This window comes from Camelina sativa, chromosome 20 (assembly GCF_030686135.1).
Source record: "Camelina sativa cultivar CO46 ecotype springtype chromosome 20, ASM3068613v1".
Taxonomy (NCBI): domain Eukaryota; kingdom Viridiplantae; phylum Streptophyta; class Magnoliopsida; order Brassicales; family Brassicaceae; genus Camelina; species Camelina sativa.
This window is the reverse complement of record NC_141899.1, coordinates 33,460,147-33,479,282: the sequence shown is the minus strand read 5'-3', so window position 1 is coordinate 33,479,282 and position 19,136 is coordinate 33,460,147. Positions and strand designations below refer to the sequence as shown.

At 35.0% G+C, this 19,136-nt stretch overlaps 1 protein-coding gene, 1 long non-coding RNA gene and 1 pseudogene across 23 annotated transcripts; all 3 read left to right on the top strand.

Annotated features, from left to right (window-relative positions):
* The first annotated feature begins 1,357 nt into the window (after nt 1-1,357).
* LOC104771846 (GDSL esterase/lipase At5g45960) lies at nt 1,358-6,265 on the top strand. Of its 3 annotated transcripts, XM_019242312.2 has the most exons (6): nt 1,376-1,722; nt 1,805-1,935; nt 3,490-3,603; nt 3,712-3,723; nt 5,275-5,539; nt 5,923-6,265. In XM_019242312.2, exons 1-6 carry the CDS (start codon nt 1,428-1,430, stop codon nt 6,114-6,116), a joined length of 1,011 nt encoding a protein of 336 aa, XP_019097857.2. In that variant the 5' UTR covers nt 1,376-1,427; the 3' UTR covers nt 6,117-6,265. The 3 variants fall into 3 exon arrangements, with proteins under 3 accessions (XP_010494751.2, XP_019097857.2, XP_087359647.1); XM_010496449.3 differs by having other exon boundaries at nt 1,358-1,722; nt 3,490-3,723; XM_087503521.1 differs by lacking the exon at nt 5,275-5,539 and having other exon boundaries at nt 3,490-3,723.
* A 9,025-nt stretch (nt 6,266-15,290) lies between these two features.
* Nucleotides 15,291-15,687, top strand: LOC109131266 (S-protein homolog 32-like; annotated as a pseudogene).
* Nucleotides 15,688-16,551: 864 nt separating this feature from the next.
* LOC104771843 (uncharacterized) lies at nt 16,552-18,373 on the top strand. Of its 20 annotated transcripts, none has more exons than XR_015592205.1 (7): nt 16,552-16,786; nt 16,877-16,943; nt 17,063-17,144; nt 17,394-17,445; nt 17,623-17,680; nt 17,815-17,932; nt 18,019-18,373. It is a non-coding gene; the product is annotated as an uncharacterized LOC104771843 (long non-coding RNA). The 20 variants fall into 20 exon arrangements; XR_015592202.1 differs by having other exon boundaries at nt 16,553-16,786; nt 17,394-17,442; nt 17,623-17,719; nt 17,815-17,952; XR_015592207.1 differs by having other exon boundaries at nt 16,553-16,786; nt 17,815-17,952; nt 18,035-18,373.
* The last annotated feature ends 763 nt before the right edge of the window (nt 18,374-19,136 follow it).

Below are 19,136 nucleotides of genomic sequence, written 5' to 3'. Positions count from 1 at the left end.
ATCTTTGGGAGAAAAGCTCTTGGAATTCATTGTAGAACAAAAAAGGCAAAAGAAGTTTGTTTTTTCTTTAACTCTTGATTTTAATTTTGAGGATCTGGATTCTAGATTTTTAACTGATTAATTTCTTCTTCTTCTTTTTTCTATGTTTGATCTCAATTTCATCACTGTCCAATCTACAGTTTCATCAGTTTATCTGCATAAGATCTAATTCTCTAAATTATAGATCAATTTTTGTTTTACTAAAAAAAAACTAGAGGGAGGAGAGAGAGTTAGAGGAGATTTGTAGGATGGGATTGATCTGGTGAGAAAGCATATTGGATATGACAGCGATGAAGCAGCAACACATACATATGCTCTTGCTGCTCTCAAGTACAGGGGATCCAACACGGCAACACCATCTGAGTTTTCTGGTAAACTAAAAAAGAATTATACCCTTGATGGATTGATGCATGTTATATTTGTATGCTTATCTCGATTTTCTTGTTTAGATGATATAACATGAATCTAAGTTGAAAAAAAAAGTGACTCTTCAATATTATCCAGCGAGGGAAGAATACTTTCAATTATTAAATAAATAATTTGTTTAGTTTTATTCATTTTATGTATTGTGTTAACTTAATTAAAATTATATTTGGAATTTTATTGTAAAAATCACATTGAAAACCGAGAATGACAAGTAATTTTAAACAAAAAAATATGCTAGAACAACAAGTAAATTAAACCAGAGGGAGTATTGATATAAATTTAATGAATAACACAATGTACAGCATTACAACATTTAAGGCTTCACCTAGATGCAAGTTGTTGCATTAACTATTCGATCCACGTGATTATTCATCCAAATATAGTGTTAAGTGCAAATTAATGTTATGTTTTGTGAAAATTCTCGGGTTACTTAAAGGAAATACATCTTCCAAAATTAAGTACTACGTATAACTTTAGGTATCAAAATTATTCGAATGTGACTTGTACTTCATGTTTCGCTTCGGTTATATATAGATTTTTCTCCTTTTGAAATGTACTAGGAACATATTTTGTGTGTTTGCATATAGTTACGGTTCAGTTTGGATCTAAAACTATCTTAAACTAGTATATTATATGATTATTGTAAGACATAAGTTTAATCTGTTTAATATGACATGAAGATATAATTTTAAAGTTTAATAAAAAATCCGCTATTTTATTTTTATTAAAATACGTGGTTGAACCGGTAACACAACTTTGTTTGTGGAGGTTCGATTTTGAAGTTTTCTTTATTGATTTTTTGTTTTTTTTAAAAACTTTTGATTTGGTCCGATCAATTAAACGGAAATAGACAGCCCCTAATTAAATTTGATTGGATATCTTATTATATATTGTGCATATAACACTAGAAGGTACGTACCAAACAAACTTCTCATTTGTCTCCACTCGAAACGTTCACAACAATGAGAAGTCATCAAACACATTCTTCTTCAGCTGTTTCCTTCATCTTCTTCCTCTTCCTATTGTTCAGCCCCTTCTCATTCTCTACGTCAAAACTAGAACCTGTTAAACATAACCCTAAAAGGAAACAATCAGTTTCAGCTATTCTCGTTTTCGGAGATTCGACCGTGGATCCGGGCAATAACAACTACATCGATACGATATTCAAATCTGATTTTCCTCCCTATGGGCTCGATTTTAAAAACAAAATTCCCACGGGTAGATTTTGCAACGGTCGACTCGCCACAGATTTCATTGGTTAGTGTTGATATATACAATAGAAGTATCTTGATTCTATCTATATAATGAACCTAAATATCGTATATATACGTATGCGTAGCTTCATACCTTGGTGTGAAGGAGAATGTGCCAGCATATTTGGACCCAAATCTTGGAGTAAATGAGTTAATAACTGGAGTTAGCTTTGCTTCAGCTGGATCTGGATATGATCCTCTCACTCCAACCATTACTGTTAGTGTCCAATCTCCATCTTTATTCTCCTCTTTTAAATTTTTGGACATAATTAAGAACGTAAAAAAAGAATTATATACATGAAGGTCGTTATTTTAGTATTACCATAACCATATTGTTGCTATTATAAGTCTTCTATACCTAAATCGAAGATCAAATATATATGATGGTTTGAGTATAAATTTCAAGATGATTATTACTATATTATTTCGTCAACTGGCCTTGTCTAAATTAACCAAAAAATTAGGATAGAGTTCCAGAATCTAAATTACATTTGTAACGACTACATTTGAGGATAATATATCGATGCTCATTGCCCAATATGGAAAGTACATATTACAGTAAAATCTCTATAAATTAATAAAGTCGGGACCATGAAATTTTATTAATTTGTAGAGGTTTTAATTTATCGATAAATTAATAATTATTAATTTATCGATAAATTAATAAAATATTAATTTATGAATAAATTTTTAATTTTCATAATTTTGAAAATTTTATATTACAGTAAGATACTTTTGTTATTATTCATATTTTTAAAGAATTTCTTAATTTATAATCTTGGATATTGTAATTGCTAAGTTTATAGTTTAGAGTTTAGGTAAAAATGATAAATGTTAGAAGTTTAGAGTTTAGAAGAAATTACTATTAATATCATTCATGGTAATGATGAAATCAAAGAAGATCTTGAGGTAATTTTAGAACTAATTACATGTAAAAAAACAATTATCGTATCTAAGACTGCATAATTTTTGGATGTGATTTGAAAAGATGACAATGAAAAAGATTAGAGATGAACTCCAATAAAAATGTAAATTCAGGAATATACAAACAACAATAGAGTTATATTTCACAAGATTTTCTTATATATATATATATATATATTATTTAATTATTAATTTATGATATTGATGGACCATATTTTTACATAAGATTTCCAAAAAAAATTATTATCTTATTAATTTATCGAAATGAGTCATTTTTTACATCGGACCAACTCGGGACCAGAAGAATTTATTAATTTATAGCGAGTATTAATTTAAAGAGTATTAATTTATAGAGGTTCTACTGTACATCCTTCAATACTCGAGGATATGAAATTATAGATGTACATATATGAAATTATAAGCAGACATATCATTTATCTGCCGGGCCTATTTCACTGGATTATTAATATATTTCAAGAAAAAATTGAAATCTCATGTGTTTATCCGTGGGTAGTTCTAGAATGTGAAGAAATAAGTAATATAATGACAAAACAAAATCAATCACATGATGTAATTGACGACGACAAATAAAGTATTTTATTTATTTCGTCCTTTCATTCTAGCTTGTGGTAGTTTGTTTAGTCGCCACTATTAGGGTAATTAACTATAGTTTTTTTAAAAAGAGCACATGTTCAAATCACCCAATTATTATTGAAGTAAGATGAAATTATACAAAAAAAAATTATAGCAATTATTGCACTGTGTTATATATTTGGTACACTTTTGGAATAAATAAATGTAAGTATCTTGTTGGGTGTGTTGTTGCTTTCATTGTGGTGTGGTACAGAACGTGTTAGACATTCCGACTCAGCTAGAGTATTTCAAAGAATACAAGAGAAAATTAGAGAGTAAAATGGGAAAAGAAAGAATGGAGAAACACATAGAAGAAGCTCTGTTTGTTGTAAGTGCAGGAACCAACGATTTCGTCATTAGTTATTTCATAGTTCCAATACGAAGGAAGACTTTCACTAACGAAGCTTATCAACAATTCGTTATTTCCAATCTCAAGCAATTTATCCAGGTGAAATTCAGATTTCTTGATTTTCGATATACCTAAAACATCTCTCTCTTTTTATTCTTTTTCTAATTTCAATGTTCAATTTTTATTCAGTCAATTATGATTTGTACAAATTAAGAAAAAAAATTCTTAAACACAAAATTATAGTCTATATATAACCTCATTTTGTTTTGTATTGGTTTGAATATTAATTCGTTCAAATACTGTTTTCTAAATAAAATGTAGTTAATTAATTAATAATAAGATTCAAAAAAATTATTTATATGATTAGTTTAGTTTTAGGTTTTTCATATAAATCTAACTTAGAATTCTAAAATCGAAATTTATAGATAAATATATTATAACAGCACAAAAAAACAAGTTTAAGTTCAAGATACCACAATTTTGATAAATTTCCAAAATATATATACCACAAACATTAGGCCTATCAAAAGTACTCTCAAGTTTATATAGGATACTAGATTAGGACCCGTGCTAGAGCACGGATTGAAATTTCTTTTATTTATATTATAATTTTATAATAAAATACGATTCTGAAGATCATGATTAATGCTAGATTAGGACGTTAGAAACTTTTAAAATCAATCATATAAATTATATTTTATTCTAAAATTATAATATAAATAAAAAGAATTTCAACCCGTGCTCTAGCACGGTCCTAATCTAGCATTAAGATTTAATTTTTAATTTCTGAATACGATCCCGAAGATCACGATTAATCTTGTTAAATTAGCGAGATTTGATTACTTTTTATGATTGTGAGTATATTTTTATCCCTTTAATAACTTTTTTTATTGATGTGGTTTATCAATAAAATCTGTGGAAAATAAATTGGTAATATTGTGATTCTAGATATTTGGAACCATATACGTGATCTTCCGAAATAAAGTTTGGAATATCCATGAACTATCAATTTAGAATAACTCGTTTAAGATTTTCTGTTACAATTAAGGTTTTATTTGTTACAATTAATATATGAATTAATTTACAATATATGTATAACCTATTTGTAACCATTTATTAAAATTATAAAGTCTACCAAAATAATGTTGTGTACTTCCGTTTTATTATAAAGGGGATTAAGGATAACAATATTATCCTAAAGTTTTATATATAAATTTTTTCTTAGACTCGATAAATTAGTGATGTTTTTGGATTTTTTCATTTTTTTTAAGATCGTAACTTTTATTAAAGGAAACATAAAGTGTACGTTTAGGGAAATTTTTTTAAATTGATTTATTTTATTTTTGAAAAAATTATTTTAAAATTGTTATGTTTTCGGTTTGACTTGAATCTACTAAGTGAAACACACTTACATTCATGAGTACAGTTAAATTAAGTTAAACATTTGACTTCGGGCTTCGCGCTCTCATTCGAATTGTTAAAATTAGCTTCTCCAGTCCTTTCAGAATTTTACGGTTTCAGTTGTTCGGTTTAGATTTGACTGGTTTTTTTAAAAAAATTTTCCTTTTGGAAAATCGATTATTTTGTTTAACGATACAGTAGATTTAGAAAATGAAAACACTTATATGTATTGTGGATATATATGGTTAGGGTTTATGGAAAGAAGGAGCAAGAAAGATAGTGGTGGTAGGTTTACCACCAATTGGGTGTTTGCCGATTGTTATAACATTATTCTCCGGCGAAGCATTGACTAACCGTCGTTGCATTGACCGTTTCTCTGCCGTGGCTACAAACTATAATTACCTCTTACAAAAAGAATTGGGTCTTATGCAAATGAGTTTGGCCGGATCCAAGATCCTTTACCTTGACGTTTATAACTCATTATATGAGATCATTCATGATAATCACAAATTCGGTACGTAATAGTTCGGACACAATTTTTAATTAGTTGAGTTATCATTATATTTTAGTCTATACATTTTGATCTTTAGGACTTATGGTTTCTGTTAGAGTTTAGACTTTAGGATATGTGGTTAATTAAGATGTTTATTTTTACACTATTTTGTTAATGTACAAACATGAAACATTTAAACTATTTTCTACTTCTTTACAAAATTTAAGCTATATCATTAATTTTCAACTTTATACAAACTATGGATCTATAGTTATTAGTAAAGTATTCCATTATCATATTAATAAAAAATAATATCTTTTAAAGATTACGATATTTTTGCATTGCCACGAGTCATAAATTTGGTTTCAAAGATATAGTAAATATTTTTATTTTCTGTATGTTAGGGTTTGAGGAAGTAAGCAGTGGATGTTGTGGAAGTGGATACCTAGAGACATCGTTTCTGTGTAATCCAAAGTCATATGTGTGTCCAAATACATCTGCCTATGTCTTTTTTGATTCTATCCATCCAAGTGAGAAGACTTACTTCCATGTTTTTAAATCTCAACGACGAATCTATGATTCTATTATAGAATTATAGATTGTTTCTGATTATGATCACTGAATCACTATTGGCTAAATTGATGTCAATAAACTCAGACTTTTTTCTTCCATTATTAGTGATGAGATGTGCTGATAGTCTATGTATTAATATTTCAAGTTGAAATAAAATATATTAATGTTATACTATATAACTATATATGATTTTTTGTATTTTTGGTTAAGCTTCTATAATTAATCATAGAAAATGAAGTAGAATATGTAGTGTGATGACTTGTCATGTTGTGACGTTTGGACTGGATAGAAGTGAGAACTGATGTAAGTATCTGAGAACCAAAAACAAACAAAAGCATATCATATCGAGAAATGGACAGTCACGTACAAATATGATTTTTGTTGTACATGTAAACAAAATGGTGGGGTTTGGATTCGACTGATTTTATTTTGTTTTATGATAAAAAATAATACTCCTATTATATGAATATGATTATTAATGCTTAGGTTAATTGAAAGAAGGAACAAAACAAATAAAAGTGGCCGGTTTACCACCAATTGGGTGTTTACCGATTGTTAAATTTTTCTCCGGCGAAACATTGACTAACCGTCATTGCAATGATCGGTTCTCCACCGTAGGCACAAATTACATTTTTCTCTTAGTTTCTTACAAAAATAATTGGGCTTCATGCAAATGATTTTGGCCCATCTAAGATCTGAGATCATATACCTACCCCATCTTCGGTCCGACATCTTTTACCTAATTAACTTTTTTTTAGAAAAATGTGATTTTTTTTGTCATCACTGAATCCAGGAGCCTCGATCCATAATCAATCTCTATTATGCAGAGTGATATAATTTAGTGTAGTTGAGCTTTGGATCGCTCCTAGAAGTGATGCTGTAACCACTTGAATAAAAATTCTCCCTCTTGTGAAGTGATTTTAGTGTAGTGGTCAATGGTAAGTCCTTAATGTATAAAGCATATCACACTAGGGATCGAGTCCGGCTTCCTACGAATGTAGGGATTAGGCTAATAGACCGGCCTGTTGTGAAAAAAAAATTCTCTCCCTTATTTTTTTTTTGTCAAAAACTCTTCCTCTTCAAAAGGTAATATACATTGATAAATTTATAAATTTGTTATACAATTGGACCTACAGCCAAAGTGGAGGTGAAAAACACTTAATTGACGTCTATGACTATAACACACCCTACAAACTAGGCCTGGGCATTCGGTTAAATCGGTTCAGCTTATTTGGAATTCTAAAATTCTGCCGAATTGAACCGAATAAAACTTTGGTTCGATTCGGTTCGGAAGTTGGTTATTTTGGTTCGGTTATTAGGTTTAAAATCAATTCCGAACTAAACCGAATTTAAATCTATTTCGGTTAATTCGAACCAAATTAGACCAACATAAAAGATAAAAGGCTCAAATTAACATTTTTACATTTACAGACCAATAGTTAATGGGCCAAATCTAAGCCCAAATTCAACAACATATCCAAACCCATTAAAAAATTAGGGTTGATGATTGACTCTCTTGCCGCCTCTCTTGTTAGCGACGGTGACGGCATGGGTCCGATGTATTCTTCCACGTACAGCCAACGACCTCTGTCCTACCATCATCATAATCACATGCAATCAACAATCCATCATAAAAAACAGAAAAAAAAATAGAAAAACAAAAACAAAAAATTTGAAAACCGATAAGATCTGAAGACTTACCAGTGAATCTAGTCTTGAGTTAGGTGATGAGAAGGCTGGTAAAGACGAATCCACTGATAAACACATGCCATGGATCAATGTTGAGTGAGAAATGATGTCGCAGGGGAGGAGAAGAAGAAGATAAACAATAGATAGTGAAGAATAAACTTAAGAAGGAATGAAGAAAGGAGGAGTCCAAGAAAGGAGAAGAGAGAGAAGACCTCTTCTCTTTTCGCAGTACAGAAAAAAAAAAGACAAGAAATGAAAGTAGACCTAGGATTTTTGTCTTTTTATATGATCCTTCCTAAGCCGAGAAACCTGATCGGTTACTGTCTGTCAAACCGAACCGAACCGTGAACCAAACTCCAATTAAAGTTCCGCCGATCGGTTTACATCTAATAATTGGACATAAACCGAAACCGAATAAACTCGGTTCTTTCGGTTTGGTTCTTTCGGTTTGGTTCTTTCAGGTTGAACCGTTTGCCCAGGTCTACTACAAACAAACAAAAAATAGATTGTTGTGTACAAAAAAAATAGACTTTTATGTGCACACACTACAAGAAATATGGGCATTGATAGCAGAAAAGCATAGTACAGTTTTTGCAAGTGTTATTGTTGATAAAATTTTAGAAATGAATCTATATAATAGCGCTTTTAAAACGCTACACCTAAAAATATGTAAGCGGGAATCAAAAATCATTCTTTCCGCCAACACTTAGTAAAAATTGACTAAAAGTCAGTCCTTTTGCCACTACACGTAGAACCTCTAGACCATTTTTTTTCTAAACCAACGAAAACCTGAATCGTTTTATTTTCTCTTTTCTCTTCCTCATCTCCTTCACACTTCTTCTTCCTCTCTAGGGTTACGAGTAGGGAGAAGCCAAGGTTTTGGCTAAGCAGCCATGAGTGAGACAAGAGATAAGCATTGCATACCCAGATCCGTTTCTTACAACCCAAATTCTTCGTTGTTGTTCTCCTTTAGCTCTGTAAAGGAGAGATGTAGTATAAGGCTATATTTGTAATTAGTACTTGTCAAAAACCTATGTACTAAGTCTATATATATTGTACCCTTGTCTTATGAATGAACATACGATCCTTTCATAATATGGTATCAGAGCAGCAAAGAGTTTAAAAACCTAAAAAAAATTTGGTCGCCGCCTCTTTTTCTTTTTCTTCTTATTCTCTCTTTCACCGACCATGTCTGCTACTTCCGAGATTGTTGCTCCTGCTGATGCAACATCCCTTGTTAACGTTAATATGTCTAACGTTACCAAACTCACATCCACTAATTTCCTGATGTGGAAACGCCAGGTTCATGCCTTATGCAATGGCTATGATCTGGCCGGATATCTTGATGGTTCCACCGCTGCGCCGGAGGCAACTCTCACCACTGATGGCGTCTCTTCCGCCAATCCAGCTTACAAGCACTGGCAGCGACAGGATCAACTCCTTCTCTCCAGTCTTCTTGGTGCCATCTCTCTCTCGGTCCAGCCTTTACTCTCCAAGGCTAACACTTGTGCCGAGATCTGGACCACTCTCACAACCACGTATGCTCAGCCGAGTCGTGGTAACATACTTCAACTTCGGGAACAACTGAAACAATGGAAGAAAGGTACAAAATCTATTGAAGAATACTATCTTGGTTTCACGACACGATTTGATAAATTGGCTTTGCTCGATAGCCCCATCCCACATGAGGATCAGCTTGACTATATCCTTAATGGCCTTCCTGAGGATTACAAACAGGTCGTTGATCAGATTGTTGGCCGTGACACACCACCGTCGCTGCTGGTTCTTCATGAGAAGTTCATCAATCAAGAACTGAAGATTCAGACGCTGCTTACTGCTTCGTCATCATCTCTTCCGGCCTCGGCTAACTTTGTTTCGCACAAAGGCAACAACAACCGCAACCAATCTCAGTCTCGGTCAAATCATAACAGCCAACAACAACGTCAATTCACTCCTCGGTCTGTCTCGCGTGGTTCTCATGGCCGTGGTTATCAGGGCCGTTGTCAAATCTGTGGTGTTCATGGTCACAGTGCAAGGTGGTGTTCTTAGTTACAGTCCTCTGGTCGCGGCTATCAACCATCGGGTGGAGGCTACTCGACGTCCTCAATGCCACCATGGCAGCCACAAGCTAATTTTGCGGCAATGCCATCGAACAATGGGGACCCTTGGATCTTTGATACCGGTGCGACACACCACTTGACCTCTGATCTTAACAATTTGGCTCTTCACCAGCCATACAATGGCGGCGAAGAGGTTAAGCTTGCGAATGGGTCTGGTCTCCAAATAGCCAACACGGGTTCTGGTTTACTTCCTACACCAACTCGCTCTCTTAAGTTACAAGATATTTTATATGTTCCTGATGTTCGCAAAAATATTATCTCGGTGTATCGTTTATGCAATGATAACAAAGTCACTGTGGCTTTCTCTCCTGCCTCTTTTCAGGTGAAGGATCTCAGCACGGGGGTCCGGTTACTCCAAGGCAGGACTAGGAATGAGTTATATGAGTGGCCGGTTTCTGGAAACACCATCTCCGCATTCGCTGCTTCTCCATCACCAAAAACCGACCTCTCATCTTGGCACTACAGACTTGGTCATCCAAACTTATCCACCTTAAAGACTATTGTTTCTCATTTTTCTTTACCACTTTCAAATTCTTCCCACACACAATTGTCGTGTTCGGATTGTTTTATCAATAAGAGCCATAAATTGCCATTTTATTCAAACACAATAGTCTCTTCTCAACCACTTGAGTATCTTTATACCGATGTGTGGACATCCCCCCTTTTGTCTACCGATCACTTCAAATACTATCTGGTTATCGTTGATCATTTTACGTGATATACCTGGTTGTATCCATTGAAACAAAAGTCTCAAGTCAAAGACGTTTTCATCGCCTACAAGGCATTGGTGGAGAACCACTTTCAGTGCCGTATCCGTACCTTGTACTCGGATAATGGGGGAGAATTCATTGCGTTGCGGTCTTTCTTAGCACAACATGGTATCTCGAATCTTACATCACCGCCACACACACCAGAACACAATGGCCTCTCTGAGCGTAAGCATAGGCACATTGTTGAGACTGGTTTGGCTCTTCTCAATCATGCGTCCGTTCCCAACACATATTGGCCATACGCTTTTTCAACGGCCGTTTATCTTATTAACCGGATGCCAACAGCGGTGTTACATGGTGAGTCTCTGTATGTCAAGCTATTTCAGCAATCACCGAACTACTTGAAGTTGAGAGTGTTCGGCTGTGTTTGTTATCCATGGCTTCGTCCCTACACCAAGACAAAGCTTGAAGCAAGATCCACAATGTGTGTGTTTATTGGTTATTCACTCACGCAGAGTGCGTATTTGTGCTTGGAGGTTTCGACTGGTCGTGTCTATACATCAAGACATGTTCAGTTTGTGGAAGACAGTTTCCCCTTCAGATCACCCTCACCGTCTTCTACCTCCCATGACCAGTGTGACGACAACCATCGACACACAGCCTCCGTCAGTTTCCTTCCATCGCCACTCCCTCATTCCTTGTCGCCTCCGTGTTTGAATCCTCACCCTACGGCTTCCTCTCCGCCGTCATCACCTCCGGTGGCCCCTACTGTCCCACCGTCGCCTCTGTCTTCGTCTCCACCATCACAGGTTAGTCCTCCTAATCCTCCATCTCCTGTGCCGCAGTCCTCGTCACATACTCCACAATTGGATTCTGGTACGTCGTCACACACCCAAATATCAAGCCCAACAAATTCTCAAAATACAGGCCCATTACCACCAAACCCACGAAGCCCACCAACAATAACAAATCCATCATCTCCTTCCCTATCGCATTCTTCCTCTTCTCCGCCATCTTCACCGACTACGACATTGTCCCAACAACACACACCATCTCCCACTCCGTCACCTGAACCAGATCCTATACCACCACCACCAGAAAACCTTCACCCTATGCGTACTCGAGCCAAAAATCGAATTACCAAACCCACACAAAAACTTAACCTTATGGCCGTGACGGCGCCGGTGATACCAACGACTGTGGCTCAGGCGCTAAAGGATCCAAATTGGAGGAATGCCATGGCGGTGGAGATTGATGCACAGCTGTGGTATCGAACGTGGGACTTGGAAAAACCCACAACACCGAAACATGTAGTCCCCTGTAAGTGGATCTTTACTCTTAAATATAGACCTGATGGCTCAATTGAAAGGTATAAGGCAAGGCTGGTGGCTCGTGGATTCAATCAATAGTATGGATTGGATTATTCTGAAACATTTAGTCCCGTGATAAAGTCCACTACTGTTCGGCTTGTGCTTGAGGTTGCGGTCAAACGTAATTGGAGTATCCATCAGGTTGACATCAACAATGCATTTCTTCAGGGAACTCTTACTGAAGAAGTATATGTCTCGCAACCACTGGGATTCGTTGACCGTGATCGACCGGACCATGTTTGCCGCCTTCGTAAGGCTCTTTATGGCCTGAAACAAGCGCCTCGCGCCTGGTATCAGGAACTCCGCACCTTCTTGCTTCAGGCTGGCTTCAAGAATTCAATCTCAGATGCCTCACTATTCACTTACAAGCATAACAATGAGTATCTCTACGTTTTGGTATATGTAGATGATATAATCATTGCTGGACCTTCGACTCTTGTCAAGCCATTTCATGAGTCTATTGCTTCTCGGTTTTCACTCAAAGATCTAGGTCCTCTCAGTTAATTCCTGGGTATCGAAGCAACGCGAACACGGCAAGGGTTACATTTGATGCAGCGGAAGTATATAACTGATCTCCTGGCTCGCACCAATATGCAAGAGGCGAAACCGGTTGCAACACCCATGTCTGAAACCAAGAAGCTCACGCTGGATTCAGGAACACCACTTGCTGATCCCAAACAATACTGCATGGTCATTGGGAGTCTTCAATACTTGTCTTTTACAAGACCTGATATTGGGTTTGCGGTCAACCGATTGTCTCAATATATGCATCGCCCAACAAATGACCATTGGCAGGCTGCCAAGAGAGTCTTGCGCTATCTTGCTGGAGCAAGATCACATGGCATTTTCCTCCGTTCTGATTGTCCTTTAACGGTTCATGCATTTTCTGATGCAGACTGGGGCGGTGACAAAGGTGACTGTATTTCGACTAATGCTTACATTGTGTACTTTGGAGGTAGTCCTATCTCCTGGTCCTCAAAGAAACAGAAAAGTGTGGCTAGATCTTCGACGGAGGCTGAGTACCGTGCCATGGCAAATGCGGCATCAGAACTGCAGTGGATTAGCTCGCTCCTTACTGAATTGGGTATTGTCTTACCTGTTGCTCCCGTGATATATTGTGATAACATGGGCGCTACGTATTTGTGCTCTAATCCTGTGTTTCACTCTCGGAAGAAGCACATTGCTCTTGATTATCATTTTGTCCGTGGATATATTCAATCCGGTGCACTGCGCGTTTCTTATATTTCGACACATGATCAGTTAGCTGATGCTATAACCAAGCCCCTCTTACGTCTACGGTTTCATCTATTGGGTAATAAGATTGGAGTCAAACCTCTGCCTCCATCTTGAGGGGGTGTGTAAAGGAGAGATGTAGTATAAGGCTATATTTGTAATTAGTACTTGTCAAAACCCTATGTACTAAGTCTATATATATTGTACCCTTGTCTTATGAACGAACATACGATCCTTTCATAATAAGCTCTTCCTTTACTCTCCCTAGCTCTCATTTTCTCATTAAAATGTCAATTTCATCTCGTCGGAGAAGGTTTGTTGTTTCTCTCTCTCTTTCCCCTTTTGAATCTGGGTTTGGAATTAGGGTTACTTATGTTATTCTTCTTCTAGGGTTTTGAGTCTATTGAGCAAAGGACTGCAAGAGGTTTTACAGATCGAAATCACCAAAGAAGATTTTTCTCACTAGGTATCTCGATCTCAAACCAAATCTATCTTCTTCTGCTTCTGGGTTCACCGAAAATTTCTTCCTTTACTTCAATCGTGGTTTTACCTTATATGTGGTTTCTGATTTTGTTGTTGTGCAAGGACCGACTATGACAGAGGAGTCAACACTTTTTCTCCCGAAGGAAAGCTGTTCCAAGTTGAATATGTCATTGAAGCTATCAAGGTAACTTCTCGATTCCTCCATTGTGGTGTGAGTTCATGCCTATTTCTGAATCAGAACATGGGGGTCTTATTTTGTTTAGTATCGCTATAAACCCTAAATATATTAATAGCTGGAAAGAATTGACTTTTTTTTGCTTAGTGATTTCATCACCTATTTATTATATTTGGCTTCTGTTTTTCTGGGTGGTGTGGGAGAGGAGATAAGTGAGTTGCAAATTGAGATTCAATGTATGGAGAATAAGCAACCGTTAGCACCTAACTCATTCTCAAATCTTGGACCTTGCAGGAGGACTAGTGGCCCTATGAGACGAGCTAAAGGTGGTTGAACTCTTGAGGTGGTTAGGCGCACCAATAACCTACTGTGGATTTGGATGAATAGTTTTATTTGCCCAGTGAGGAGTTAGGATTGATGCTCTGCAGGGCCAGCTTGGGGTCTGTTTGGGCGGCTAGCAGTGAGGCTAGTGGATTAGCAGTGAGGCTAGTGGGGTCCACGGGACGGATTGTCACAATGTTATTTTTGGATTTCTGGTAGGATTTGGGTATTTTCGGGTTTCATCCAAAGCCTCAAATTATATTTTAGGTTCGATTAGATTTGTAATTTTTTAATCCAAACCAAAGTAAAAAAAAACCCGAAATCAATCCGAATTCAGAAAAAAATGAAATCAGTCCAAATTCATTAAAAATGATTATAATCATAAAAAAAACCAAGGTTATCAAACCAAATTGAAGTCATGAAAAGAAAAGAATAATTCTAAATAATAAAACACCAAATTTACAAGCCTATAATTTTTGACTTCTTAAAACATCAAATTAGATCAAATTCAAAGTTAAAACTATATAATCTATCTAAACTAACATATGAAATTGACATACTTAAAAATGAAAACTAATTTATCTTGTAATAGTGATGCAATCTATTGTTAAAGATATATATAACTTTGGATAGTTTTAATTATTTGTTCAGGTGTTCGGATATACCCAATCGGGTTTAGGTACCCGTTTCATTTACTAAAAGCATCTAATCGGATATTTTTAAAATTCAGATTCGGTTTTAGATCATGTATTTTTAATCGGATTCGGATATTTTATCCAGCCCTTGACCGGTCCATTTTAAACTCTCAGTAAAATTACTAGTAAAAAGAACCGTTAAATATTGAAATAATCTCTGCTAGGCTGATAAACAAAAGTTTAAACTCTTATTACCATAGATGAAATAAACTTTGCTATGCTGGTACACAAAAGTTCAAACTGAAAAACAAATTGATAGTCTCCCATGATTTGATATCTTAGTTAAAATTAGCAAATCTGTCTTAACTGAAAAACAAAAAAAAAACTGCAAATGCAAAAATAGGGACGTATATGTTGGTTATTAATACATGAAAGGAAAATCAAGTCTAAACAACAAAAAAAAATGAAAAACCTCACAATCTTCCTACTTGTTTTTAGTCTTTGTATGTTTGGTCATGTATCTGGCGCTGGAATTAGGATCGTGAACGAACTCAAAAATAAGAAATCCCTTTGGATGAGATGTTATTCTAAAGATGACGTACTAGGTCCAACAATAATACCAAATGGAGGGCATTTTACAGACTATTTCTTTCATAATTTATTCGGTACGACGCGTTTTATGTGTACTTTAAAACAAGGACCTGGATTTAAACACAGTCAAAAGCTTTAGAGCATTTAAAAAGTCTGGCTTATGGGAATGGAGAGCAAGAGAAGATGGAATATATTTAAGAAGAATATACAAGGCGAGATTTGATGATAGTGCAGAGAATCTGCATAAAGAGCATAATTGGATACTTTAAAACATTAACAAACTTCAATACTGTTAACCAAGACATCGCATCTGTAAAAGTACAGCTTCATTATCTCTTTATTGGTCTACATGACAATTCTTTTTTTTGTTTGGTATTGACAATTCATTATATATATATATATATATATATATAGTATATTTCCTCAGTTCATGATTTATATAAATTGAAAAAATAACACCCAAATTATATTTAATATTTCTTAATTATCGTTCTTTTACTATGTATAATGGTATTTAAGAAGAAAAAAAACATTTATCTATAGTTAGCTCATTTAAACTTCTTTATAATTTCAACTAAATTTATGTGTGACTCTACTATATCAATTGGAACTCACAAAATTATATCTATTGCAACATGCAAATGAATATATTTAGAAGCTTGAGTGAACCAATGACCTCTACAATTGTGATTTTCATATCTAATTTTTTTTATTACAATCTGGTTAAGTTAATTAGAGAACTGAAAGTGAAAGTTTATAAAAGAAACAAAACAAGTCACATTGTCCCAATGGTAAAGGGAGGTAATTCCCGCCACTTGGGTTCGAGTAATCACTACAAGAAATATGGGCATTGATAGCAGAAAAGCATAGCGCAGTTTTCGCAAGTGTTATCGTTGATAAAATTTTATAAATGAATCTATATAATAGCGCTTTTAAAACGCTATACCTAAAAATATGTAAGCGGGAATCAAAAATCACACTTTCCGCCAACACTTAGTAAAAATTGACTAAAATTTAGTCTTTCCCCACACAAAGAAGCTCTAGAGTCAAAAAAAAAAAAAAAAAAAAAAAAAAAAAAAAAAAAAAAAAAAAAAAAAAATTCTAAACCAACGAAAACCTGAATCGTTTTATTTTCTTCTTTTCTCTTCCTCATCTCCTTCACACTTCTTCTTCCTCTCTAGGGTTAAGAGTAGGGAGAAGCCAAGGTTTTTGCTAAGCAGCCATGAGTGAGACGAGAGATAAGCATTGCATACCCAGATCCGTTTCTTACAACCCAAATTCTTCGTTGTTGTTCTCCTTTAGCTCTTCCTTTACTCTCCGTAGCTCTCACCTTCTCATTAAAATGTCAATTTCATCTCGTCGGAGAAGGTTTGTTGTTTCTCTCTCTCTTTCCCCCTTTGAATCTGGGTTTGGAATTAGGGTTACTTAGATATGTTATTCTTCTTCTACGGTTTTGAGTCTATTGAGCAAAGGACTGCAAGAGGTTTTACAGATCGAAATCACCGAAGAAGATTTTTCTCACTAGGTATCTCGATCTTAAACCAAATCTATCTTCTTCTGCTTCTGGGTTCACCGAAAATTTCATCCTTCACTTCAATCGTGGTTTTGCCTTATATGTGGTTTCTGATTTTGTTGTTGTGCAAGGACCGACTATGACAGAGGAGTCAACACTTTTTCTCCCGAAGGAAAGCTGTTCCAAGTTGAATATGTCATTGAAGCTATCAAGGTAACTTCTCGATTCCTCCATTGTGGTGTGAGTTCATGGCTATTTCTGAATCAGAACACGGGGGTCTTAATAGCTGGAAAGAATTGACTTTTTTTTGCTTGGTGATTTCATCACCGATTTATTATATTTGGCTTCTGTTTTTCTGGGTGGTGTGGGAGAGGAGATAACTGAGTTGCAAATTGAGATTCAATGTATGGAGAATAAGCAACCGTTAGCACCTAACTCATTCTCAAATCTTGGACCTTGCAGGAGGACTAGTGGCCCTATTAGACGAGCTAAAGGTGGTTGAACTCTTGAGGTGGTTAGTGGTTACTTTTTTGTTTCTAATTTCCTGTTCTTCGGTTTCATAATTTAATTGATGTGTAGAGCGACCTCATTCGATAATGTATCTTATATGCATATGGATTTACTGTTTACATGAATGAAATGATGAGGCTATTCTTATTGTGGCATGTAATTTGTTTCCATCGCTATTCAGGATGAGACACTTAGACGAGCTGTTGACAAGTTTAAGGGGAAGAGGTGGAAGAAAATATGTAAATTTTCTTTCCTTGATCAAAGTCATCAAAGTCAAAGTAATGGTTTCTAAATCTGTTTGGGGAGTGTTTCTATCTATTATTAGTCTCGTTGTTGACTTGTGATTGAATTTGTGTTCTCTTATTTGTTGCAGGTTTTCATAGGTTTCAATTTCAAGTCATGAGTTTGTTAATGGATTTATGTCTTTGGTGGGTTTCTCTCAGATCAAGTGTCGGCTATTTTGGTTGAGTCTTGTATTGCTAGTTATGCCGGTATAACTACAAGCTCCATGGTACGTGTTAGTGTATATTTGCCTTAGTGTCGTGTCAGATTCTTTAACTTTTGATGTGTTCATAAGGTTATTGGGGCAGTAGGTGGCTTTAAGAACTCAAGGCTCAACTCGGCTCAACTCAGTGTCACCAAAGTCACCGAAGGTACTCAAAACAAGCTCTCTAAAAGCATATCACATTCCTGAAGCTGGAGGACTTCAAGAAGGCGAAGGAGAAGGTTATATTTAAGAAGCAAGTTGGAGTTCCTGAAGCTTTTAACGTCTGTTCATAAACTTTTTTTGATGGTATGTAGTAAATATTGTATAAGACTTGGTTTGATGACTTGTTGTAGTCTAAAATATGGTATGTATGTTTACTAATAACTAGGTTCGAACCCGCGGTACACCGCGGGTCAAATGTTTTATAATTTTTAGATTTTTGATCTTTTATGTTTATTACTAAGTAAATTTTAGTTTACAGTTATTTCTTATATTAAAAATAAAAAAAAATTCAAATTATTAACTTTTAAAAGCTATAATTACTAATTTGTATATGATCAGTTTGTTTCATATTATAGAGTGTAGTAGCACCATATAGTAATACCCGTTATTCATACTTGCCCCGTTTATTAACCTACTTTATTAATGTAATAGTAGATCCATATTTATGTAGTCTATCCGATTTACAAATATATATAGTATAAACAAATGGTCATCATTTATCCGATATATATAGAGTCACAATATTTTGGAGGTCTCGTGTCTCCACCTACACAAAATCAAGGTACTAACTACATTAGTAACTACAAAATCAAGGTGCCAAATTTCCAAATTCAAACAGTCGAATTAATGATTTGGTTAACCTAATTTTGGAAATATACTTTGAATAATTCTATTTTAATTAATATTGATTAATCGGTTTAAGGAATATGCTTTAGATTAATCGATTTAAGAAAATTTATAAACTCATTATTTTTAAGAAAAATAATATAGCTTAACGCGTAGTATATAGTTTTAGATATTGAGAGTAATTCCACTAATGTATCATAGTCTACTGGCTCAAGGGTTGTTGTTTTGATAGTCGTAGGTGTTGAGTTCGAACACAGCTATCACACATTTAACTTCAATTTTGTTTTGTTTTATACAGTGTTCGAAAAAGCGTTCTAGGCGTCCGCCTCCGCCCCGTCTAGGCGCTAGGCGCTATAGCA